At 51.4% G+C, this 27036-nt stretch overlaps 1 protein-coding gene across 1 annotated transcript; it reads left to right on the forward strand.

The window, feature by feature from the left end:
• The first annotated feature begins 5078 nt into the window (after positions 1–5078).
• GLTP (glycolipid transfer protein) lies at positions 5079–26513 on the forward strand. The gene is made up of 5 exons (XM_082700080.1): positions 5079–5344; positions 19709–19767; positions 20737–20870; positions 23595–23745; positions 25327–26513. Exons 1-5 carry the CDS (start codon positions 5242–5244, stop codon positions 25507–25509), a joined length of 630 nt encoding a protein of 209 aa, XP_082556206.1. The 5' UTR covers positions 5079–5241; the 3' UTR covers positions 25510–26513.
• Positions 26514–27036: the final 523 nt, after the last annotated feature.

Genomic DNA, 27036 nt, shown 5'->3' on the forward strand with positions numbered 1-27036 from the left:
GAGAGGGGACATGCTGACCCCACAGAGAGTGTCCTAGCCCACATGGGGTGGAAGGAGCACAGCCTCGGGGACCAGAGCTCATGGAAGGGAGGAGAGCATCCTCGAAGAAAGGCAGCCTGGTATCAAGTGTCTGAGCTCCAGTGGGCTGGAAAGAGCATCCCTGTCACGGGGAGGGTGGCATCCACATTAAGAAATTGTCATATATGGGGACAAATAAGCGAACACACTGAAAACAACAAGAACACCAGGTTTCTCAGTGGACAAGGGAGTTACCAAGTGGAAAGGGGGAAAATGGTAATTAGCTCTGGGGACTTGGATTGTAATTGGATCTCATAGGATGAACTCATGGTTTTTTCCTTTGTGGTGGTTGTTCTTTTAAGACTTTATTGATGTACTTGTTAGAGAGAGAGAGAGCATATGCAGGGGGAGAGGCAGGCAGAGGGAAAAGCAGGCTCCCCACTAAGTAGGGAGCTGGATACGGGACTTGACCCTAGAACCCTGGGACCACAAGCTGAGCCAAAGGCAGATGCTTAACTGCCCTAGCCACCCAGGCATCACAAACTCATGGTCCTTAATATAACAGAGGACTATAGAGGACAGTGGAGACAAATATTGACATAAATGTGTGTGTACATGGGTGTGCACACGCGTGTGTAATTCTGTCCACGGAGAAGATCTAGGAGCAGGGACTCCCCAGTAACAGGAAGCACATCTAGATCTTGAATACTGAATACTGAATACTGAATACTGAATACTGTTCTCCACAAAGAGGAACTTCTGTGTTTTGGAGAAATGGCTGTATTCAGGCCTAGGGCAGGGAAAGGACACATATTGTGTTAGTGGGTAAGGAAGTGCTCACAGAATGAGTGACATGTCAAAAAGACACAGAAGCCTACCTGCAGGGGCCATCACAGGCCCAGTCTGGGATGAAATGTCACCTAAACAAAGAAAAGCAGTAACGTACTATAGCCCCCAGAGTCATTTACATCAGTCTCTACGGACATACACCAATGGAAAGTTTGATGAGAGGTGGGACATTTACCTGGTCTCTGAGTACCTCCCTATGGATTATTTCTTAATGAGAAAAAGAGCAGGTTCACTGCATAGTGCAGAAGCCTGGAAGACACCACCTCATTCAGTGATCGAAGTTCACAGTACCAAGTAGGACAAATTGAGGTCAGGCGTCACCTGTTATGATGCAACAAGAAAGGCACAGCATCACTTCTGCGATCGTTAATGATATGTAGAATCCATATTCCATCTCTAATCTAAGACGCATGGGACACCTGACTGGTCTGGTCAGTAGAGCATGTGACGCTTGATCTTGGGGTTGTGAGTTTGAGTCTCATGTTGGGTGTAGGGATTATTTAAAAAATAGAATTTAGGATGCATGGCCTGAGTGGTGCCTGGGCTCAGTCATGCTCAGGTCATGATCCTATGGTCCTGGGATCGAGTCCCTAGTCGGGCTACCTGCTCAGTCCAGGAGTCTGCTTCTCTTGCGCGCTCTCTCTTCCTTTGCCCCTCCTCCCCACTCTTTCTCTCTCTCTTAAAATAGATAAAATCTTTCAAAAAATGAATTACCCGAATCTAATTAAGAGGAAACATCAGACAAACATAAAGAGAAAGAGATACTCTCCAAGTAACTACACTGTCTCTCTCTTTTTTAAAAAGATTGTATTTATTTATTTGAAAGAGAGAGAGACACATACACACAGAGTGAGAGAGCATGAGAGCGAAGGTCAGAGGGAGAAGCAGACTCCCCATGGAGCTGGGAGCCTGATGTGGGACTCGATCCCAGGACTCCAGGATCATGACCTGAGGCAAAGGCTCAACCAATTGAACCACCCAGGCGCCCCACTACACTGTCTCTTTAACAGTATCCAGGTCATAAGAGCCAAAGAAAGACTTGGGAATATTCCAGATTGAAAAAGAGTCAAGAGATGTCACAAGACAACTAATCATAGGCAACACGATATCCTGAAGTGGACCTTTTTATTACGGAGGACATCATTTGGATAAATGGTGAAACCTGAATGGGTCTGAGCTTTAGATGGTAATGATGAATCAGTGTTAATTTCCAGCACTGATGGATGTACTGTGATTCCATTGGAGAACACCCTTGTTTGGAGGAAATATGCACTGAACTATTTAGGGTGATGGGCATTGTGTCAACAACCTACATAGTGTTTTTTTTTTTTAATTTTGAAATCATTGTCAAATTCTAAAAATCAGATTTTACCTCTAATCTAGTTTTCTCACTTGTTAGGAAAGCTGAAATGTTAACAGCTCTGGGCAATGAGTGGCCTGGTGAATGGTCACAGTGTCCTTTATTTTTTTATATACTTTTGAAGATTTATTTATTTGAGAGTGAGAGAGAGTGCTTGTACATGAGCAGGACGGGGGGTGGGGACCTGGCAGTCTGTGTTTTACAAAGCCCTTGGGATTCCCATGTTTAATCAAGTTTGAGAACCACTGATCTAGAGCTTCCTTCCTTCTACTCCTCACCAGAACTTTCTGCTAGGGACATGAGTAGCTAGGAATGAGGAATAATCTGATATTTCCTGAGGCGGAAGGGTTTGATCTTTCTGGACCCTTTCTTCCCAGAAGATCACTGGGAACCTTAGCCTTCTCTACCTTGTTGTGAGAGAGAAGAAGCCTTAGAGCCACTGAGCTGCCTTGGTTTCCCCAAAGTGGTTAGCTGCTGCTTCTTTTTAAAGATTTACTTAATTTATTTACTTTATAAAGAGAAAAGAGAGCAGAGCAGGGGGAGGAGCAAAGGGAGAGGGACAAGCAGACTCCTAACTGAGTGCTGAAGCGGACAGGGAGCTCAATCTCATGACCCTGCGATCATGAGATTTAATTTTTATTATTTTTTAAGATTTTATATTTTCACTTGAGAAAAAGAGAGAGAGACAGAGAGCACAAGCAGCAGGGAGGGACAGAGGGAGACTAAGGAGCAGACTCACTGCTGAGCTGGGATCCTGACTTGAGGCTCGATCCCAGGACCTGGAGATCATGACCCGAGCTGAAGGAAGATGCTTAACCATCTGAGCCACCCAGGAGTCCCCCACATTGCCCTGTAGGTGGGCCATGTGATCCCTACTCCACAGTCCCCATCACCCTTACTCCTCAGTCCATCCCTCCTTATTGTATAACACATAGCCTATAGCATCCACTTCTGCTAGCAGCTAGCCCCTGGGATCAGCCCAATCCCTATCATAAGGTATGAACCGCCCTGCCCCAGAGCAGGCACTTAAAACATGTTGGATGGATGGATGAGTGGGTAGACAAGATGGGTAGATAGATAAACTTTGAAAATATTCCATTAACGTGGAGTAACGACCTTTCTCAGCACATTTAATGTCCCATGGTCAGACAATTCTTACAGACTTGAAAGTCTTGTGTTACCCATAGTTTCTGGGTGGTTTGGTTAGGATGGAGCAAGTTAAGAAATCAGGGTGTTGTCTGATGCTGGAGCTCCTCATTGTAGGTTGTGATCTCTCCGTGGAATTGACGGAGGTGTCTGAAATGTGGGTGGGGTACTGGCACTGAGCCAGGGTGCTGGGTGGGATGGCGAGGCTTCAAGGAGATGGTATCTTAGGATGCCTGAGGTGGTGAGGTTGGGTGGGGTGGGAACAAGCCAAAGTGGATGGCTTGGGCTCCTATCAGTGAGAGATCTGACTTGATGGGGCATGTCAGGGTCTGTGTCATGAGCAAGAATGATGACAGCTTTGACTCCCTCAGAACCCCTCACTTCCTGATTGTATTTGGGTTATACCCTTGTCTTAGAACAATCTCTTCTCCCATCTGCCCCCCTGAAATAGATCAAAAATATTTATTACAGTTTGGCCATTACTTTTCTAGCATGAGTGATTTCTCATTGCCCTTAGGATAAAATCCACACTCTATACCACCCCCAACCCAACCCAACATGCCCTTGCTTTCCTCCCCAAACGAAACTCCTATCTCTCCACTCCCTTTCCCTCCCCTGATCCCCCAGTGTTGCTCCCACATATCAGGCTTTTTGTCACCTTAAGGCTTTTGCACAGTCTCCAGCCACTCTGGCTGTCACCTACGTCCCCTTCAGGTCTCGGCTCTTCATAGGTACTTATTGCCCCAACCTCCTACCTTCTATTTCCCTCTGTCCTCCTCTGACACTCTGACATTTTATTTTCTTCATTTCTAGTTATGAGTGTCTGAAATTGTCTTATTTGTGTATTATTTTGTTGTCTCCCGAAGCAGAATGGCAGCACCAGGAGAGCAGAAATTTTGCTGTACTGTTCATAACTTTGATCCACAATTCCTACCTAACACAATGCACGGCCCACGCTGGGCACAAAATGAATATTTATTCTGGCATGAATGAGAGCTTCTCAACAACTATGTGCTAGGGTTTTTGGAGAAGATGGGCATTGGGTTTTAGGACACAAGCATTTAGGTGGGTTGCAACTGATGTGAATTGTGCTCCAAGTGGTGACAGGCAGGTACATCGGACTGTTCAGGTCAGACTGGATCCCAGATTTTGGGAAACAGGAGTCTTAGCTAGGAATGTCAAACTTGTGACTTGAGCAGCATCCAGTACGGTATTGGTATGATCTGAGAGCATTGAAGAAGAATCAGACGTCCCCATTGTTGTAGTTAAAGAAGATTGTCCAACAGGCTGCTCGGGACTGTTGGAAGACAGACTCTTGTTGCTGAGGAAACAGGTGTCCTCAGAGGCGCTGGCTGCGTTGGGCTGTACCCCTCGGCTGGTAGGTGGGTTGAGTTGTGACCTGAGCAGTTCTACGCCCGCATTGGGCGAGGACCTGGCCCAAGCCGGCGCGCCCAGGTTGGGGGCGGAGGGGCAATACACCGGGAGGCTGCAGCAAACACCTGGGGAAGGTTCACCTGGGAGCGGCTCACCGGGGACGTCCTGGACTGGCGAGTCAGCTCGCTTCCGCGCCCGACAGACCGGCCCCGCCCCCCGACCAATGGCGGCGCGGAGGCCTGCCAAGGCGGTCGCTGATTGGTCCGGGCGGGCAGGGGCGGGGCGGCGCAGCGGGACGCTTAGGCGCTCTGCCTGCTGGCGGCGCTGAGCGCTCGGCTACGCTGGGCGCGGCGCGAGCGGAAGTGGCGACGCTGGAGTCCCCGGAGTCTGCGGCGGGCGGCAGTGACGGCCCCAGCGCTGACGGCGGCGGCCCGGGGGGCGGCGTGGACGCCCGCGGCGCCGGCTGGGGCATCACCGCCGGCCTCGACCCCGAAATGGCGCTGCTGGCGGAGCACCTGCTGAAGCCGCTGCCGGCGGACAAGCAGATCGAGACCGGGCCCTTCCTGGAGGCGGTGTCCCACCTGCCGCCCTTCTTCGGTGAGCCGGGGTGGAGGGGGGGAGCCGGCCCGCAGCTCTGCCCCAGAGCGCTCCCAGACGCCCGACGTCCCCGAACCCCCATCTCCCGAGCATCTTCCAGCCATCCCTCTCCTAGACACTCCGAATCCTGTTTCCCCAGGTACCCAAGACCCCCTTTCCTTCCAGGCACCCGCAGTTCTCCCTATCCCGGACCACTCCCAGATCCTCCTCCCTCCAACATGGCACATCCTCCCTTTCTTCCCAGAAACCCCCAGATGCTCTGTCTCCATTCCTTCATCTCCAGGCGCCTCACATTCCTCCATATCCTTCAGATGCCCCCAGTTCTCCACTTTCTTGGGGTCCCCCAATCGTCCCTCTCCCCCAGACACCCCTCAATTTTCCAGTCTTCCATCTCCTTGAAAGCATCCCACCCCTTTCCCCTCAAATCCCATATCCCTTACCCCATCGTTTCCTTCTTCCTTTTCAGAATGACTTTCAACACTCCCCCCTTAAAATAATCCTCCCATTTCATAAGCCCTCTCTTTGCCTGATTCTCCTAGCCTCTCCCCCACAGGACCTTTTGAACCTCTCTTTCCTCAGAATTCCCCCATTCCAGATCAAAGACACCCACCCCACCCACACTCCAAAAGAGATGCAAGGAAGCCAGGAAGGAGGAGGAGGAGGGTTTTGAAGTTGGAGTTTCAAAACTCTGGCAAAACCCTTTGTAGGGGGAACCACCTAAGCTTTTTCCTCCATTTAGAATGGGGGTTGGGACAGGGGAAGCTGCTTTGTTGGGGTGACATCAGACACAGGATGCTTGGCGTGGACTCTAAAAGAAGACCCCTCCCTTGTATATCAGGACCAGGAAGGCTGTGGGAGCGTGAGGAAGGCAATCCCTAACCCAGCTTCAGAGCCTCATCCCTCTCTTCCCTGAGCCCAGCCCAGGCCCTGGATGGAAAATGGGAAATAGAAGACAATACCATCTGCTCCTGCCCTTTGCCTTTCGGGTCCTGCCGAAAGGGTGCAACATGAAACTCTGCTTTCTTCTCTTCCTTGTGGGCTTGCCCAGCACCCTGCCTTGCTGGTGCACTCAGTGGCCTTGCAGGAAGATCTCAGTCCCCAGGACAGAGGTTGGCGGCAACCCACAAAGAGACAGAACCTTAACACTGACTTGGAACTGAAGAGATCTGGCACCTGGGCAGTCACTCACATTCCCCCTCATGGGTGATACCCCCACATCCGTGAAATGGGGATGCCGATTTCTAAGGCTAGCTGCAAGGAGTAAATGTGTGTAGAGCACTGAGGCTTTAAGTGCCAGATAGATCCTAGGTAGGGGTGGGATGGAGTGGGGGGCCTTGTCATATGATTTCCTGGATCGGGTTTTGGTTCCATAGTAGTTAATCAGTGTTGGAGGGAGTGCAGTTGCTGGGTTTGTATGATCCTCAGACCGGGGTAAGCAACCCGACAGCAGGGTGTTGGTCCTTTATGTCTGCCATTGTGTCCTTAGGACCCAGAACAGTGCCTGGCACATAGTGGGTGCTTAGTCAGTACTCACAGACTGAAGGAAATGTGCTTATTATTGGTGCTTCAGTTCTTGAGATAACACAGACCCTCCAGGCAGGGGCTCAAGGAATCTTTTATTTGTGCCCTCCCGCCACCCTGCCTCTTGTTCCATGAACATTTGCTGAATGGAGCTGGCATGGCCTGGACAAGGATTCAGAATCTGTTGAAGCTAGTGGTTCTCCACTGAGGGCAGTTTGGCCCTCTCAGGGGCATCCAGCAATGTCTAGGGGCATTTTTGTTTGTCACAGCTTGGGTGGGGCCGTGCAGAGAGGTGGCCACTGGCAGGTAGGAAGGCTGCAAAATACCCTTCTGTGCATGGGTCAGCCATGGCCACAAAGAATGGATCTAGCCCCAAATGTTAGCCTTGTCGAGAGAAACCCAGAGTTAAGCCTTGTGATCTTTTCATTCCTTATTGTCAGCACTGGTACATGTCCTGTGGTTCTGTAGCCCCTGGAATTGAGGGGAGGGGGTGGGGTGGCTCTTCATTGGATGTGATTATCTGGCTGGTTTTAGAGGAAAGGAGATGGTGGCCTCTGGAGCCAGCCGTGCTCTGATGCCTGAGGCTGAAGAGCATCCCCTCCTCCCTTTCCCTGATCTCAAAGGACCCTTGTGTTGGCCGTGAGCTGTATGCTGTGGGCAATCACATCTGTTGACAGAAGCCCCATTGATACAGAAACTCCAGTGGGTTGGCCCACACAGAATCGTTCTCAGCACTCTAAAAAGAAAGAAAAAAAATGCAATGGTCCATTTGGAACCATTATGCTCATCTGGGGAGAAGAGTTCCTCTGGAGGATTTAAGGTTTCTGAGGACGCTCCCACCAGGGGCTTTTCTCTGGGACTCAGGGGTCAGTTGAGATCCACTGTTGGCCGTAACACAGGGACTCTGTGAGCTTTCGGGAGCGGCTGGTCACCTGGATGATCTGGGTGGTTTGTGTGCATCTCTTGAATGGAGTGGGTCTGGCTCAGGGGTTGCAAGAAGTCCGCGGGAAGTTGCAGTGACAGTTCCCTCCAAAGCAGTTGAGGCCAGAACACTTTTTGAGTTGGGGGCCGCTCTGCGCCTTGGAAAATGTTCGAATGATGTCCCTGGCTAGACGCCAGTAGCATCCCCTCTCCCCAAGTTGTAGCATCAGGAAATGTCTGCAAGGAGAAAAAATATGGCTGAGAACCACTGTTCTTGATATACACGGGGCAAGGGGCTGGAAGCTGTGTTTTTATTTTTTAATTTATTTTTATTTAAGTAGGCTCCACACCCAGCATGGAGCTCAACGTGGGGCTTGAACTCACAACCCTGAGATCAAGACCTGAGCTGAGATCAAGAGTCGATCGTTTACTGAGCACTTACTGTGTGCCAGTCCTCTATGTAGATGCATTCAGTAATCCTCTCAGAACCTTTGGAGGAATGGTTTTTTGGTTTGTGTGTCTTTGTTTTGAGAGCATCTCTCCTGGGCTTTCAGGGTATTTTCCTTCTGGACTCATTTTTACCCACCTTTAAGGGGAAAAGGTATAAGCTGCCTTTTCCACCCAGCTCTACAACTTGGCCATCTTTCCAGGCAGTCTTCGTTTTTCAGGGCTGCTTAGAACTCCTTTGTTTGAATGTGGCTGTCATTTATGTAACCCGTGCCACCCCTCTCACCCCGTGGGACATTCATATCGCTTCCCCTTCTCTGCTCCGGTAAACAATGCTGCAGTGAACATCCCGGTGTATGTTTCATTGTGTACTTCTGTTGTTAGTTCTAATTTTTAGAAGTGAAATTGCAAGGTCGATGCATGTGAAGGCTTTTAACCTATTAGAGCAACAACATCACTTTCACTTCTGTCCGGTGTGGTTTGTGGCAGAATAGGCTGGCCTGGGTGGATGCTTATTCTTGGGGCTGCAGGTCAGATGTGGCTTAGAGCATCCCCCTTGTGGGTTAGCCCTTCCTGTTTCTCTCCAGCTTTTACGATGCCCACTTAGAGTCCACCCCTTTGTCCATCTTCTTCCACTGTGACCCAGTAATTGGATCTCGCCTCTGAGTGATCAGCTTGCAACTGACTTGGGAGACCTGCTCTCTCATCTTTTAGGTCAATCATGCAGCAATGCCCTCCAGCATTAACAGCTAGAGGGTGGAGGGAGAGACTTAGATGTCATTTCATCTTGTCACTCCCTGCCCAGAAGCCTCAGTGGCTCCCTATTACCCCACCTTCAGATCTTTGCTGTAGCCTCTCTGAATGGCTTACAGCCCCACAAACGGTACCACACCATCACTTGCCTCTGCCTGGCACGCCACTCTTCTCCAGCCTACCACCTTCACTTTTGCCTGGCTGGATTCCTCCTGTCTCCACGGAAAGGTTGCCTCATCCAGAAAGTCTTTCCTAACTCCCTTAGACTACCGCAGAACCTATCACATTCTGTGACGTCGAGCCATTTCAGTGCCTAACCCTGGGCAAGCTAGATGTGAGGGCAAGCTGAGTGAATGCTTTTGGTTCCTCTCCCATCCCCCCCCACCCCCGCAACCCCGGGTTCTTTCTAGAAGCAGTTTTGCTTTTCTCTCCCTTTCTAAGTTAAAATACATAACTCCTAAACCATACCTATTGCAGGCATTATTAATCAATTGTGACCCTGTTCTCTCCCTTTTAGTCTAGACACAACCTTGGCATTTTTCTTCACACGCTATTCCAGGTCAGACGTGGTGTGTGACGTCACACCTATCCACTTTCGCCGTTTAGGGAGATGGTGCAAGAACCAAACGGGATGATTTCCCTCTCCCAGGTCCTGAAATCCAAATTCTGGGAGTGATTTTTCTTCATTCAGATCTCTTATTTAATTAAATGAATGTCTAGAGAATCAGGCCTTACACGTATCTGGTACTCGTCAAGTAGTCCTAGAGAAAACCCCAGAAAAAGTGATTTCCCATCCCTTTGGTTTGGTGCTTGCTGAATTTTGGGGGGGGGGGTCAGTGGCAGCCCAGAAGCACAGAATAATCTTGTTATTCAGCCGGAGAAATCGAGGCCCAGGATGTAAAGTGACTTGCCCAGGGTCACACAGCTGGCAGTTAACGAGTAGAGTCCAACTGTAACTCAGAACTCTGGCCTCCGGACTCCTTACACAGTTTTGGCTTGTGCATGCCTTCCTGCTCTCCTGACTTCCTGTCTGAGAGAGGAGAACCATCCCTTCCTGCCTACCATGGAGCCAGCCTGGACTGGAAAAGCACAGGGCTTGGCCTGGCCCACAGTGACTTGTCCAAGATGCAGGGAACTGTAGACCAGATATACAGGTTTTGTCTGGGGTGTGTGCCTCATCGTTGGCCTGCCCAGGGAGACCCATGACCCTTGCTCATTTGAATGCAAGTGTGAATGACTAGGATATGGAAGTCCTCCAGTGGGGAGGTCCCAAGCAGGTCAGATTTTCCTGTAATTGGGATGAGGCATTAACCTGCCTGGGAATCCGCCCTGTTAGCACCCCTTGGTCTATGAGTAAGAGGTTCTCCTTCTTTAGGGAAGGTTATTCTCCCCATTGCGGCGACCACCTGTCAGATCTCTGCAGTATTTTGTTTTGCTTTTTAAGTTTTTGTGGATAGATGTTTATTTTTCATTTTATATAGAATATCCTCAGAAAGAGAAGAGTTAACCCTCTTACTACAGCAGGTTAGTTCTCATTTTGGTTAAGTGTCTGTTGAGGGCTGGATTCTCTAGGGATGGGACATAGACCGTATGCCTGGGAGGGACACTTCTAGAAGGAAGAAACTATGTCCTGTGAGAGAAAGAAGCCAGAAATACCCTTTCTGCAGTGGGTTTTTGCAATCTTGAAACCACCCGCAGACTCTCGTTATTAGTTGGCAGTGCATTTGCAAGTAGTGAGGGCCCACTGGGCTCAAGGAGCACCTACTATGTGCTTGCTTGTTGTCCTAATAAGTCCCACTTCCGATCTCCTCCAGTCCCAGTAAGATCGGGGGAACACCTGGCAGGAGGGCTTCCGCTGGCCCTGTTTTCTCAGCCTCTTGTCTCCGGAATGGCTGTGGGTTGGCTGCTTTTGAGGCCCAGCAGGGAGGAGTCACTTTGGGTAGACCAAGACATCTGGGGTCTGTGGTGTGCAGAAGGCCTTACTCTGAACATCACAGGTAGACAAATGGAAAGAAATAGGGGCATTGGTGCCAGGCTGAGCCAGCCTGAGCTCCCGCCCTGTTTCCCTGGTGCCAAGGTTGGGTCTGCACAGAAGCTCACCCCTCCTTCCCTAGGCCTACAGCCCTGACTGTAAAGCAGGGACACCGGTCCTCCCAGGAGGACTGATGGAGGTGATCTTCTCCAATAATTTTGTACTCGATGCCCTGAATGGCTCCACCTTTGCACAAGTAGGACAGGTGGTCCGAGGCCTTCAGACACTCTCTCTCTTGCCACACGGCCCTTGGGAAATGAAGATCTTTCCCAAAGAAGCCATCTCTGTGTCTGGTGATAGGCTGCCATCTGAGACTGCTCCCAAACGCTCATTTATAACCTCCGAAGGTCAGCATGAAGCACAAACCCAGGATGCCCATCTGTTCTGTTCTCCAGGGATTGTGATCATGTTCTCCTCTGCTCCATGTTCTGAGGAGTCTGGCCCTTGGGTCAAGGGTCAAAGTCTGTCCTCTCCTCCTGAAGGGAATAAAATGGCGAAACAGGAGAAAAAAGACCAACTGTTCGTTCTGTCTCTTGCTAGATTAAGAGGCCCTCCTCACCTCCAGCATGGGGCTGCTTGAAGGAACAGGGCCCCATTGCGAATCCCTTAGGGTCAGAAAAGTTGGGCCCTCCTGGGGCCAGGCAGTGCATCCGGCCAAGGGGAGCCACCTAGTGGGTGTCAAAGCAAAAGGAAAAGAATGAATGACAGGGTTTTATAAAATATAATGCATATCCCCGTGCCCTGCCCCCTACCATCATAGCTAGCTTAACCCCCATTTTGAGTGGCTTCCATGGGCCAAGCTTTCAACTAGCCACTTATGATGACTCCAGGAATGAAGAAGAGTTGGTACCATTTCACAGAAGACACTGAGGTTCAGAGTGGTGAAGGGATTTGACCAGGTGGAGCAGCTAGAAAGTGGATCTACAGGGCTTAGATGTGGGCAGACTCTACAATGGAGACAGGGAGGCAGTCTTAAGTTGGCAGAGTCAAGGCTCTTTTTTCTGGCCCTTCCTCATGGCTTGTGTGTTTTGGGCAAGGGGGTAGGAGGTCCCCACCTAGCATGACAGTACTTACTTCCCTGAGCCCTGGGTTGGCAATGCAGAGGTTCTGGTCTTAGGTTTCATTGTTTCCATTTAAAAAATAGCACTGGTGGGTGTTAACTCCTTTTGTTACCTTCTTACAGTGTTACTTGTATCAGGGGCCTTTTTTCTTCCTTTTATCTTTTCTTTTCTTTTATTGTTAGAGTGTTAACTGTAGCTGAGCTTTTAAGTCATTAGAGCTGATCAGCCCTCTCCAGGGTCCTGTAAAAACCAGCTAGTTCACACTTCCCTGTGCTCGGAAATGATTCATTTTCTGCTTTGCTGTTCCCCACCCCCAGTTCCTTACTCCACTCCAGCCTTCTGGAATACATTTGAAGTCATGATTTTAGGACTGGAGGTTTCCTGCTAATTGTAGCCATACCCATTCATGGAGACCCCATTCCTCCCTCCCTCTCTTCCTCTCTTTGTCTTTTGATTTCTCAGTCATTAGGATCATTCTTTTCTGGATTTCCTGTGCCAGTTGCAAAAGATGGAAATGATGGTGTCATTTATATAGTAGTAATAATAATAAACATAAAGAATACTTCTTTGTTTCTGGAGTGCTTCCTAGGTGCCAAAGACCATGTCGAGCCCTTTACACAATGTGATTTAAGCCTCAGGTCAGCCTGACTAGGCAGAGACCATTTTGGGCCTTGTTATACAAATGAGGAGATGGAGTCTCAGAGAGGTTAACTGATTTCTCCCAGGCCACACAGCAAGTGAAGATAAACCCATTTCTCAACGGCATTCCCTTGTCAAGGCTGGTTTTTGCCCAATGAAGCAGGCATCTGTGGACAAAGAGAGTTGGCATGTCATAGGGGTGATTTTTAAAAACTAATGTTTTAGATCGTTTGTAAACATTCTTTCCTCCTTAGCCAGGATTTTTTAAAATGGCAACTCATAGAACAACAACAATAAAATGCCTTATCTCAATAAGTTTTAGTTTTAGGAAGGTGGGCATTCTTAGTGTTCTTATTCTTCAGAACAGGCCTTGTTGCAAACTGAGCCATCATACACACACATATGCATACACACACATAAACACACACACACACACACACACCCCACATACCTGTGGATTAATAAATGATTCACCTCCCTCGGCTGTAATTTGAGTGCCTCTCATTATGATCCTGTAACCCAGGACCTGTAAAGTTAATCCGCCCCACATCTTTAACAACAAAACCTTATTATCCACCTATTGCAGGGGGGGAAAAAATTGAATATGAAATAGAACCTTCCCAGGGCGCCTGGGTGGCTCAGTGGATGAAAGCCTCTGCCTTCTGCTTAGGTCATGATCCCAGGGTCCTGGGACCAAGCCCCGCATAGGGCTCTCTGCTCAGCAGGGAGCCTGCTTCCCTCTCTCTGGCTGCCTCTCTGCCTGCCTGTGATCTCTGTCTGTCAAATAAATAAATAAAATTTTTAAAAAAATTTTTAAAGAAATAGAACCTTCCCAAACCAGGCTCCTAGCATCAACAACACAGGTATCCTGTTCTTCCTTTCTGGAGTAAGTATTTATGGGTTGGGCTAGGTGTTTTGAGTCCTGAGTTACACAGGCCGAAAGTGAAGGCATGTGTCTAAGAAATGGAAGGCTTTGTATTCCCAAGATGCACTGAGAGGGTGGGCCAGGTCTGGGCAGGTGTCCTGGGGCAACTCGCATGGAGCATGCTGTGGTCTCACTCAGAGCACGGGGACTGTTGCTTTCCCACCACGCTGAGGCCAGAGAAGGCAGAAATGAGCCTGATTCTGGGTGGCATATGCTAACTGCTGGCTTGCAGGGACTTCTGTTCTCTGGCGGATCTCACTCATCTGAACTGTGGTGAAGACCACAGTAGGAGGTCGTCCAGGAGGTAGGAGGTTGTCCAGCCAGAATTGTTGCAGAGACCAGGTACCAAATGCTCTCTTGGTACCCACATTTTGTGGGTGATGCTTACACAGTTGGCTATTTATTTTCCAAGTATCTAGCAAAATGAAAACACTGCAGAGAAAGCAGGAGGAAGTGACCATTGCCCCTCAAGGCAAGTTTCTTTTGAACTGTGCAGAGCTGTTTAGTGAAGGGTTGAAGGGGTCTGTGAAGTTACCAGGTCACACCTTTATCATCATTCATATTTTCAATGATGGCCCCATTCAGAAAACTGTGCATGGTGTGCTTTACAAAAGCAGGGACATTTGTGTTACCTTTTGATGAATCTATACAGAATGGCCAGTGCATTCATAAAACTTGGTAGTGAGAAAATATTTCACTGCTTTCATTTCATTTTCTTATTATTCTTGAGATAAGGCATTTTATTATTGTTCTGTGATTTGCCATTTTTCTCTCGAGTTGGGTGTCATTGATTTGTGAGAGCTCTTTACATATTAGGGACAATAATCATCAGTCCATGGTTTGTTTCACTGATCAGCACCCTCAACCATCAGTTTGTTGTTTGCCTGTGATTAGTGATGGGATATCTATGCCCCACACAAGAAGTCGCTGGATTTTGTAATCAGATTTGTGGTATTTTCCTTCATGCCTTCTGGGTTCAGTAGCAGGTTTAGAAAAATGTTCCACACCAAACAGAGGGGGCCATTTGCCACATATTCCAGATAACCAAGGCTTATCTGTATTGAGAATCTGTGCTCATTAGAATCAGTCCTATGGAGTAAGATGGTGGAGTTATATCTGATTTTTCTTTTTTTGTGTGTGTGTTTTTGTTGTTGTTGTTGTTGTTTGGGTTTTTTGTTTTTGTTTTTTTGTAGACAACTTCCTTTCTCCCTGGAGCTGGGAGGAAGAACCAGGTAGCCTTCCAAGCCCCCTCCCTCCCTTTTTTTTTTTTTTTAAGATTTTTTTTTTTTTTAATTTGACAGAGATCACAAGTAGGCAGAGAGGCAGGCAGAGAGAGAGGAGGAAACAGGCTCCCTGCTGAGCAGAGAGCCCTATGCGGGGCTCCACCCCAGGACTCTGAGATCATGACCTGAGCCCCCAGGACTCTGAGATCATGACCTGAGCTGAAGGCACCATTGAGCCACCCCGGCGCCCCTCCCCCACTTCTGGCAGAGGGCTTCTGGATAGCATTTTAAAGAGCCTGTTTGCTGACAACAATAAAAAAACAACTTTGAGGTATCTGCCAGACTGGTAAAACAAGAAAGACAATTTGCAGGCCAGGCTGCATAATTACAGGAGCGGTAAGCCTAGACAGTGTCACGCTCTCTCCGGAGCAGGGGCCAGCCTGAGTTTAAACTGTTTGAAAGGCCACCATGTGCTTGATGATTAAAATCATCTTCTGGTTTTCCTGTCGGAGTACTCTCCCGTTGGTTGCGTTCACATGGAAACATTCTAGAAAGAAAGATGAGGAAGTAGTGGAATGAGCCTGTGTCCTGTTTGAGTGCCTGGCTTCCCCTGTGTGACCCTAGGCAGGTCTGTTGGCTTCTCTGGGCCCTGTGGCCTTGGGGTTGTCACAGTGAGCAACCCTCGTTGGCCTGGCACCTGTGGGCTGTGGCCAGTGAGGGGCCCAAGCCCAGCATGGATGAGGCACTGTTGCATAGTCACTCTGTGGACTTGAAATCTGAACCCCGAGTGGCAGGCTCTAGAATCCCACATGGCTGCTTCCCTGACCCCAGGAGGCTTGCTTCCAGGTGCTCTGAAACTGACCTCAGTGGGCACATGTGGGGGCCACAGGGATGCCTTGCTGTTGGAAGTGGCTTCTGGTATCTGCCCCCCCAACCTCCCCCTCCCAGCTCCCGCTCTGCTTCCAGTCCTAGAAGGTGTGCTTGTGGCCAGCTTTCCTGCCCCCCGGTGGAACAGAAGCTTTTTCCCCGCGTGCGGGCCATGCTGCACAGAACCACCGCTGTCAAGGCCCGGCAACTGCTGACGGTGGGGCCTCATGACCCACAGAGCACACTGTCAGGGGAACGGGAAACAAAAAGCCTTTCTTCTGCCACCAGGGCCACTTTGAACTGCACAAGAGCCTTTTCAGAGTCCAAGAGGCTGATACCCTTTCTCTGCCTCTCTGAAATGCATGTTGGATGACCGGGGTCACCGGGACGGGCCCATCAGCCGCCCAGGCACGGCTGATGATGGCCTCTGGTGAAGGCACCCCTTGCCCCCAGGGTTCCTCTCTTCTTGCTTGACTGGTGTGCCTTACCATCAACCTGCAGCCTGAGGAGTCTGGCCAGGGGTGTCCCACCTCATTTGGGCCCCAGATGCCACCTGAGCGCCTAACGGGGTCCAGTCACTCGCCAGGTGCCGGGGACACAGGAAAACCTAGGCTGCCTGGTCCCTGCCTTGTCAGAACTCAAGTCCAAGGGGGAGACGGAGGGTAGATGGAGGCACATGTGGGACCACAAGCACGGTCCCAGTGAAACAGACTTGTAAAAAAAGCAAAAGGAAAATACATGACTTTAGGAGCAACAACCAACCAACCAACCACAACAAATATAACCCTGACTTTCCCCCCAGCATTGGATAGGACCATTTTCTCTTTTCTTTTTTTTTATTTTTTAAGATTGTATTTATTTATCTGACATTGAGAGAGAGAGAGAGACAGCAAGAGAGGGAACATAAGCAGATGGAGTGGGAGAAGGAGAAGCAGGCTTCCCACCAAGCAGGGAGCCTGATGCAAGGCTCGATCCCAGGACCTCGGAATCATGACCAGAGCCAAAGGCAGACGCTTAACGACTGGGCCACCCAGGTGTCCCTGTATGACCATTTTCAAACACAGGGCGACAGTGAAAGAATTTTACAGAGAAAATTTGTATACCCCCACCTCCACTCTGCCATTAACATTTCACTGTCCCAGCTTGCCATCCATCACTTCACCTGTATGCTGGGACAGTGTGCATTTTTGGAAGGTGGGGACCTGACGCCATCTCTGAGGAGCAGCCGTGCCTTTAGATGGGCTGTGCTGGTCCCCACATACTGCACACCTGTGGCACCTGGCTGGCCCAGGTGAGGGTCAGTGTTGGTGACCCCTGGCCGCATGGCCAAGAGGGGAACAGGCACTACAGGTGGCAGTGGGCGTCTGGGCTCATGTGCAGTGTTCGTAGAGTCAAGAACGTCTGGTCTTTTGTGGGAGCTACTAGTCCTGTGCCACAGGGCTAGCAAATGGCACGACCTGTCGAGGCTTCTGCTGGATGAAGGCCATGGTTCGCCAGGCGGGATAAAAGAGCAGGGTGAAGTGGTCAGCTCATGTAGAACTGCCCTGGGCAGGTGAGCCTGTGAGACTGGAGGGCAGCCAGCTGCCCGGACCCCCTAACCCAGCGCCTTGGAGCTGCACCAGCACGGCCCCCCGGAGGGAGGTTTGTCCCCACAGGCCCCAGCCCCTGGCCCTACAGTGAGGGGCCTCAGGAAGTCAGAACATAGAGGGGATGCAGGCACAGGCCAAGTGGGTTCCCGTTCAGCAGAGATTCTGTGGGTCCTGGTGACTTATAAGCACAGCTGGGTGACATCTAGGTGGCATATGCTGGACCATGGAGCTTGAGGTCACAGAAATGATCCAAATCCATTTCTCTCTCTCTCTTTTTTTTAAGATTTTATTTATTTGTCAGAGAGAGAGAGTGAGCGCACAGGCAGGCAGAGTGGCAGCAGAGGCAGAGGGAGAAGCAGGCTCCCTGCCGAGCAAGGAGCCCGATGTGGGACTCCATCCCAGGATGCTGGGATCATGACCTGAGCCGAAGGCAGCTGCTTAACCAACTGAGCCACCCAGGCGTCCCCCAAATCCATTTCTTGAGTGTTCATGCACTGGGCACTCTGCCAGATGCATCCAATGCATGGTTTTTAATTCCTGTGATGATCCCATGAATTAAGTGTTACTACTGTCTCCTTCTGACGTGAGAGGAAACTGAGGCACACAGGTGAGACTTGTTCATTAGGGAATGGTCGCTGCAGGATTCGAACTCCACCTGGCTGTGTGACTACCCCACTTTCTTCCAATTGGGTTTTGGGGTATTTCATTTCTGTTTCCCCAGTGCACTTCCTTTAACAGCTATGCTTAGACTGTTCCCGATGACTGGCCAGGTGTGGCGGGTCACCTTGGGTGGAATTCAGCCTGCGGTGGTCCCTCCCCCTGTCCTCTGCTCTTGTGCGGTCAAGGTGGCATGCACACTGAGGCCCGCCAGTCAAGTAGAGTCTGGCACTCTCCTTTCCACCTCGTTTCCACCTCCTCTCCGCCCACCCATGGGTCTGGTACCCACTTCAGCCTGCTCCAGCGTCTTTGTCCCCTGCGCTCTGTATCAAGTGTGGAGGGTCTCTGGATGCAGCACTGAGGACAGCGAGCACGTGTTGGGGAGCTCAGCTGTCTTTAGGCTCTGAAGGGGAAGTCCATGTTGAGCCTGCTCATCTCTAGTCCTCATGACAGTCTGCCAGGGGGTCCCGAAGGAGGGAAGGGGGCCAGGCAGGCCACCGGCTGCTTGCGTTTCAGGTCTGCCTTTTTGCAAGCCAAGGGTGTCACTGGTAACACCAAGAAAGGAACCAAGAACGGGAAAACAAAACAAAAAACCCTCCAGTTAAGAACATTCTGATTCCAGCGATAAAGAAAACTTTGTGTATTGGAAGTGAAATGTTTCAACTCTTGCCTGCGGCATGTCTGATCAGTCCTGTTGCCCCACTAGCTAGATGGGAAAGCTGAGGCTGGCGGAGCTGAAGGGACACACCCAGGCTCACACAGCCCGTGCGTGCAGAGCTGCGGGGGGTCGAATCCACCTTCCTTATGCTCTGTTTTTTTTTTTTTTTTTAAGATTTTATTTATTTATTTGACAGATAGTGATCACAATTAGGCAGAAAGGCAGGCAGAGAGAGGAAGGGAAGCAGGCTCCCTGCTGATCCCAGGACCCTGAGATCATGACCTGAGCTGAAGGCAGAGGCTTAATCCACTGAGCCACCCAGGCGCCCCTCCTTATGCTCTGTTAAGTGACTGGGATCCCCCTGCTGGTGTGTTCCCCCGTCAGGCTCTAATGCAGGGTCTCAGAACCATGGAGCCTCTGAGTCCCCAGCTTATTTCTTTCTTAGAAGCTGGTCAACGAGAGGGTCATTTTTAATAAATTGGGCTCCTCTCCTGCCTTATAAGATCCCTCAGGCTGCCTCCTGGCCAGCTGGTCAGGTAGCGGTGACCCGCCTTATTGGCCAAGATAGGCTTATCAGATCCTCAGTTCTGCAAGGTACTCTATAGCTGTGCCACCTAGTGTGGCAGCCATGGGTCACATGTGCCATTTATATGTCAGTGGACGGAAGTCAAATTAAAGTGCAAAGCCAGCTTCTCCGTCGTACCACATTCAAGTGTCCGGTAGCCACATGGGGTCTATTTTTAGTGCAGATATAGAACATCTCCATCACTGGATGAAGCCCTGGACAGTGCCATCCGAGGGAGAAAGGGTACTGTGGACGAAAGGGTTTGCCCCCTAGATATTCCAGTTGCATTTTAAAGGCTCTGACAGGTTCTGCAGCAAGAAACCGGTCTCACCGGGGCCCAGCACTCCATCTTAACTTGCCCACAAACCTTTTCAACACCTACAAATAGCATGGTTTTTCTGTCAATACACCAAGTGACCCTCCTTCCTATTCTCAAGCCTCTGTGGCCATTCCTGAATCTTCATCCTGGCTGGGAATCTGAATCTCTCTTCTTGTTTTGTCCCCAGATTGCCTTGGGTCCCCAGTGTTTACTCCCATCAAGGCAGACATAAGTGGCAACATCACGGTATGTACTTGGCCCGGCAGCCACAGCCCAGTGCCCTGGTCCCTGCTGCAAGCTTGAGAATTAGGAAGGAGATGGGGTAAAGGGGCTTGGCCCTTGGCTCATCCAGCCCAGGGCTCAGGGTTCCTGGTCCTCCTTTGCAGTCATACCTCCCAAGCACAGCCTGACTGGGACCACGATCTGAAGGGTTGACCTAAGCAGGAACGCAGTTCTTGTGTCCACCCTGACCAAATCAGAAATAAATTCCAAAGCACACAGGTGCAGCGGCTCGGCCCTACCCTACCCTATTCCTGGGAGCTCCCGCTGCCATCCCCTAGCTACCAACCCACTCCCCATGAGCATCCACATAGTGCCTGGCCTGCAGTCTTGGGCGCGTCCCAGCAGCCCTTTGAAGCTGGTCTGTCCTCATCCCCATTTTACAGATGAGGAAGCTGAAGCTCACCTAAGGTCACACAGCAAGGAGGGGGCAGAGGTGGGATTCTGAGCTGAACTGCCTGGCTCCCCTTCAGGAGCCTTGTTCCTGGACACCCGTCTACTTCCGATGCTCAGTGTCTGGGGAGCTCTCAGTAGTGGTTGGAGAACACGGGCTCTGGAGCTCGTCTGCGCTGGAACCTGTGGCCACCCATTCCAGCTGTCACTGTCCCCTCTCTGAGCTTCGGTCTCCTCATCTGCAGACTGGGATAATGTCAGAGCTATGTCGGGATTGCTGTGCAGACCAAACACAGCCGTGCGCCCATGACCTGTCGGCTGGTGGGAGGTGCTCAGTACATGGAACCAGTCATGGCAGCTACAGTTACCAGGCCCAGCATTGGTTACTGTAGCTGCCATGACTGGTTCCATGTACTGAGCACCTGGTAACTGGTGCTGGTGGGCGGGGGGTGGGGGAAGGGGGTGCTCCCCTGGTGAGTGTGGGGGCCGGCCATCTGTGAGGACAGCTTCTTCAAGGGGACAACCCCATGTGCTCCATTTCAGAAAATCAAGGCGGTTTACGACACCAACCCAGCCAAGTTCCGGACCCTGCAGAATATCCTGGAGGTGGAGAAGGAAATGTATGGAGCAGAGTGGCCCAAAGTGGGAGCCACACTGGCGCTCATGTGGCTGAAAAGGTGACGGGCTTGGATGGCAGGGTGTGTGTGGCTGTGCGGCCCGGGGGCCCCGCTCTGCAGAAGAGGGACGTCCGGCCCTATTCTTGCCCCGCAAGGTCACCTCTGTTTCTTCCACATAGGCGCCCTTGTGTGATGCTAGTTAGTAGCTGAGGAAAAGTGCCCAAGGGGTCAAGGCCCGCCCATTGGTGATGCTCCTTGTTCCAGCCCCACCAGAGACATAGCAAGTGAGTGCATACTCTGGGCGTTGTGCTAAATATTCCCTGAGCCTGATCGCATCTCATGTGGTGGGAGTTAAGTGTGATGATTATCCTCGTCTCAAAGAGGGAGGCCAAATCATGTGCCTGGGTCACAAGGTCAGAGCTGGGATGCAGTGACCAAGCACCGTTGTACAGGTTGTGCATTACACAGAGGTGTCCTGTCTAGGGTTGGTTACATCCTGTATATGGTAGATTCATATGACAGCACTTGACATAAATACAGTGTCTTGAGAAGAAACTCTTATCTAATTCGCATAGATTTGTCCCCTGGGCTGGGGAGTTGGGGAGCAGGGTACCTTGATATGGGATTTAAACCCAGATGATCTTACCCTAGACTTGAGAATGCTCATAATCACTATATACATTGTTTTTCCATCAAATACCTGAAGCCAGATATGGTTGTTCCCATCTTACACATGAGGCCACCAAGGCCCAGAAAGACACTGGGGACAGGCTGCGTTGAGTCGGCTGGTCACATTACGCATTACACAGCTTGCTTGCTGCACTCACACTGCTCTCTGCCAGCTACAGAATTCTCACTTAGCTGTGCAGACACCACAAAGCCAGGGATGCACTCTTGGCCCCACAGATGTTCCCAGTGTTGCCCTCTCTTGGGCCTGATGTCAGCTGTCAGGAAGGGTGCTCCTCCCCTGTCTCTCCCCACATCCCCTGGAGCCAGTCCCCTCACCCCAACACATACTTCCCTGGTGAAATACAGCAGGGACAGTCAGCTCCCTGGAGGGCACAGCCTTGTGTGTGTCAGGGGGTAGGTGGGCTGTGATTGACACCCTTACAGCATGTTGTAGGAACTGAGCTTCCCACTTGGCTCTGTCAACAAGACACTCCCAGGCTCGCATGAGGATTGCTGTGGTCTCTCCATCAGCATACTCTGTGGGTTTCTGGAGAGGAGCAAGGCAGATGGTGATGTTCAGCCCAGTTAGGTTGTTCGTGTCCAGGTCAGACGTGGACAGAGCCAGATGACAGGGAGGGCAGGTGAAGGGAGATGCCAACAGGCTGAGCATGTGATAAGCACCTGCTCTGTGCTGGGTGGGTGGGATGCCCCACTGAATGAGGCAGGGCCGCACTGGGGGTATCACAGCCTGGGCAGGGCATTGGGCTGGTGGGTGGATCCTGACAGCAGGATAGCAGAGCCTGGAGCAGAGAGAAAATAGGGAGGGCTTCCTGGAGGAGGGGTACCAGGCAGATTCTCCGGCACTGAGCAGGAGGGTCCCAGGAGGACGAGGACTTTGAGAGGTGGGAGGGCAGGAGAGGCCTGCTGTATCTGCTGCTCTGGGAGGGTCTGGTCCAGCGGGCTCTGAAAGTGAGGCAGGAGCAGGGAGGGACCAGGTGTGATTGCACAAGGGTGAATCCTAGTATGATCGGGGTGCTGGGGAGCCACCAAGGGCCATGAAGCTGGTCAGCAACAGAGTCAGATGGTGCTTCATCCTGGCTGCTGGGTAGAGAGCTGGTCATTCGGGCTGGGGGTAGGAAGGTGCTCAAGAGAGGTGGTTGACCCAGGGCAGGGCTGGGATTGTCTCCTGGGCTCAGTTCCACAGCCCAGGCTGATTCCTGATGGATAGGGGTTCTAACTCATGCACAGAGAACTTCCATTTACGTCATAGGCGATAAAAGATCCTTTAGTCTCAGTGTTCCTGCCCCTGAGAGCCCTCCAATCCGATCCCTACCTCCCTACAGGGAAGGAGCAGAGCAGCTCATGCAGGAACCCTGGAGGGACAGTGAGGGACGGCGAAGGGAGTCCAGCTCGGGGGTGAGACAGCTGAGTTCACATCCTGGCCTTTGCCCAAGGCTTTAAGAGGTGCCTCAGTGTTCTCCTCTGTGAAAGGGGCGGATCATAGAGCTGAGGGAGCAGGAGGTGAAATGCTGTGCATTAAGGGACTAGCTTGTTCCCATCTTTGACATAGTTACCCTGCTGTACCCCATGGCCATGACTTTCTCCTGACTCTTAAAACATCATCCTTACCCTGGAGGAAGGGCCCAATTGGCCTCTGTAAGTGTGGACAGTGGCTTGGGGCCACGGTCAGGGTGGGGATCCTGGTCGCAGGGCCAGGCTCTTCAGCATGCCCAGTGCGTCCAGAGGGCCAGTACTGCGTCTTCAGCCCTCAAGTGCTGACGACCATTGCCTGCCGCGCCAGCTGAGGCAGGCCAGGTGGGCATAGAGATAGGCAAGGCGGACCCAGACCTGCCTCGTAGATTGTACGGCCCAGTGGCGACCGTGGTCAGCAAGACGCTGGGGACAGGCTGCGTTGAGCCGGCTGGTCACATTACGTGAGGCAGGTTCAGGACAACAGCTGGGGGTTGACCCCTGCTGTGTGCGTGTGCATACCTGTGGCGCACAGCAGGTGCCTGAGTCCAGGCACATCGGGGTCTGCCCCAGGCTGGAGTGCATGAGCCAGGCAACGGGCTGTGGCATGTGGGATCCTGAAGGGCTGTCTCTCCTGTGCCACAGAGGCCTCCGCTTCATCCAGGTCTTCCTCCAGAGCATCTGTGACGGGGAGAGGGATGAGAATCACCCCAACCTCATCCGCGTCAACGCCACCAAGGCCTACGAGATGGCCCTTAAGAAGTACCATGGCTGGATCGTGCAGAAGATCTTCCAGGTGAGCCCCTTAGCTGTGGGTTCCCCGGGCTCCCAAAGGGCTCCCTGTCTCTGCGGGGGGAGGTGGGTGCACCAGGGGGCCCTGTCCCATGTGCTTGGGCCCAGAAGAGAAGAAAGGCTTCTGGACCCACTGGGGCATCTGCTGAAGAGACCCTGGCCTGCAGGGGTCTTGGTGGCTTATGTTGGGATGATACTGGCCCGGGTTCCTAGAAATGAGGCTCCCAGGGTTGCCAGACTGAAGGCCCACTCTGGAGATGAAGAGGCCCGTGGGGCACCCTGCACACTGTTGCCGGCCACACTGCCTCTCTCTGGGCACATTCATCTTGTCCAGCGCTCCTGGCCCAGCCTCTGGCCTGCAGCCCATCTGCACCCCCCTGCGAACTGGGGTCTGCCAGGCTTGCCTCCTTCCCACAGGGTACCACGGGCTGGGCCAGGAGCCAGGCTGGGTATAGGCAGGAAGAGCTAGGCCCCCTCCAGGCTACGCCGGCATGGCTGGCAACAGGGCCCATCCTGGGTGGGCGCCATGAAGCCCTGCCCTCCCCGTGTGCTGCTTCCTTGCCAAGTCCTCACAGCCGGCACCTGGGTGGTGAGGGTGTGTGCAGCCCACATCAGATTGTGTTCTTCATGAACGCGCCACGGGGGTGGGGGGGCACGGGTGCAGTTCCCCCCCATTTCACAGATGAGGAACTAGTGCTCAGAGAGGTTAACTGTCTTGCTCCAGGTTGCACAGTAAGAGGGGATCTGGGATTCTACCTCCCTGAGCCTTCGCCGCCTCCTCTTGCATATGGGCGTAAAATAGGCCCCATCTCCAGGGGTCGTAGTGATGATCGAACAAGCTAACACATACAAAGTGCTCAGTGCACACTCTACACTGTCATTCTGTGTCTTGCCGGTGGTATTCGTTATGACCATACTATTTCCAGTTGCCTCAGCCTATCAGACTCAGCCTAAGCTGCTCATCCAGCGATGTCCTTTCCTTTCTGGTTCTGAAGTTCTGTGCATTTCTGGTTCTCTGTACTTCTCATCAATCAGGGAAACCCTGAGAGTTATTGAAGCGGTGCCCCCTGAAGGCCAGGAGAGGCCACAGTCCGTATTAGCAGTGAGCTCCCCCGGTCCACCTTCTCCAGAGCAGGGAACCCAGAGGCCAGAGGCTCCGGGGTGCTGGGCACCTGCCCCATGCCTGGTATCATGCTGAGCACTGGCCACCCACCCTCTGATCCTTTACAAGAGCAACCTGATTCGGTGGGTGCCATCATCATCCCCATTTTACAGATGAGGAAACCGAGGCTCAGAGAGGCTAAGTAACTAGCTCAAGGCTCAAAGCTAGTCGGCAGCACAAGCTGGACTTTGAACCCAGGTCTGTCGGTCCCCAGAGCTCGTGTCCGTCTTGTTGTCCCTCATGGGGGTAGAAGGGCACACACATCTCCCTCTTCCTTTCCCTTCTGACACCACAAGGAGCATGGATCTCAGGGACATCCCCTCCCAGGACCCCACCATCCCTGGCCCTGCGGCCCCGCTTGGTGGCCCTATCAGTCCCCTAACGCCATGCCGCCTACTCCCCCCCACTTTTGCCCATCACAAGGCAGCGCTGTATGCGGCTCCCTACAAGTCCGACTTCCTGAAAGCACTCTCCAAGGGGCAGAACGTGACGGAGGAGGAGTGCCTGGAGAAGGTCCGCCTCTTCCTGGTCAACTACACGGCCACCATTGACGTCATCTACGAGATGTACACCAAGATGAACGCCGAGCTCAACTACAAGGTGTAGATGCGACCGGGGCAGGGGACCCCTCACAGCACCTGGTGAACCCGAATCACTGTGAAGCAAGCCCACAGGCCACCCCTGGAGCTGCCCAGAGGCCAGCGGAGGCCTACAGGGGACGGCAAGCCCTGGTTTTCATTTTTTAAAAAGTCATTTTGGGGGGTTATCCTAATGGAGCAATATATAACAGTCCTACTTCCGAATCCCCTTTGAATTTCACAACAGCACAGACTGACTTCCATCCCTCCATTTCAGTGTGGTAAAAATCAATTAATGTTTCTAATCAAGTCCTAAGGGGTGTTTTTTCCCCCTTTTTCTTTTTCTTCCTCCGCATGCGGAGCATAACTCTGCGGGGAGCTGTGTGTCATACACCTCACTTGAAAAAGAAGCACATGTCCTTAGGATCTGACCAAATGATGTTTTGGGTATTTTAAGGACCATGAGAAGTTTGATTTGAAATTACACAGGGCCCCTGCAGTGGGCTTTTTTTTTTTTTTTTTTTTTTTTAAAGCAAACTGTTGTGTCTTCTCATGTGGTTTGTATGGCCCGACCTCACAACACTGTCATTATCGATCCTGCTTTTTCTTACTGTCTTTGGCCAGACAGTGTTTTTATAGCTGAAACCAACCAGCAAGCCTTTGATGGGCAAGTATGGGGGGGGCATTTTAAAGCTATCAGGCACAAATAAGTGACCACAGATGACTATTTGCATTCTTCTGCATAGTAGTTTTCTTCAGGGACAGCTTTTCCAACCTAAGAAACTACCGACCATGTGTATTCTTTCAAAGGGGAGAGGGCAAACCCTTCCATCTGCTGAGACCCAGGAAAACGCCTCACTGCCTTAACTGTCCTTTCTGGCACTAAAAAGAGCTGTATTTTTTAACGCATTGGGGTAAACAGAGCAACCTCAGAGGAACTGATGTGTGTTCCAAACCCAATGAGGAACATTTGGTGATTTTTATGTGAGAAACTAAATGATCCTTAATAAATAAATCTCTATTTTGGAATCACATCAGTGTGCTGTTTTGGTTCCCGATTCTCTTTTTTTTTCCATTCTCCCGCCCTGGAACAGAGGTTACAGCTGGGGACCAGCCAGGGACCTGTCTTCTGGCCTCTATGGTTTACCAAAATAGAAACGGTGACCACACTGAGAAACAGGGGGCATTTCACACACAGATCTTGATCTCTAGCTTCTTCCTGAAAAAAAAAAAAAAAAAAGGACTGCGTGGCAAATGCTGAGAGATAGCCGCCCCCTTGGCCAGATGGGACAAGTGGACAAACGCATTCGCCACTTTGCCTTAGTCTCCAGTGATCCCGATTGCCTCCCTGACCTGCAGGGTTCTCGGCACTCTCTCATAGGCTGACACTTCTAATACTAGCATTAAATGGAGACAGAATCTTTATTTTACTTCATTCCTTGAGCCTCCATGGAAGGGGCGGGGGGTGGGGAAGAGCCTGGCAGAGGAGGAGGGGCAGGGCACACTCCAAGGTGAGGTATAGGCAAAGACCTGGTGGCCTGACACACAGCACATA

This window comes from Mustela nivalis (assembly GCF_964662115.1).
Source record: "Mustela nivalis genome assembly, chromosome: 14".
Taxonomy (NCBI): Eukaryota; Metazoa; Chordata; class Mammalia; order Carnivora; family Mustelidae; genus Mustela; species Mustela nivalis.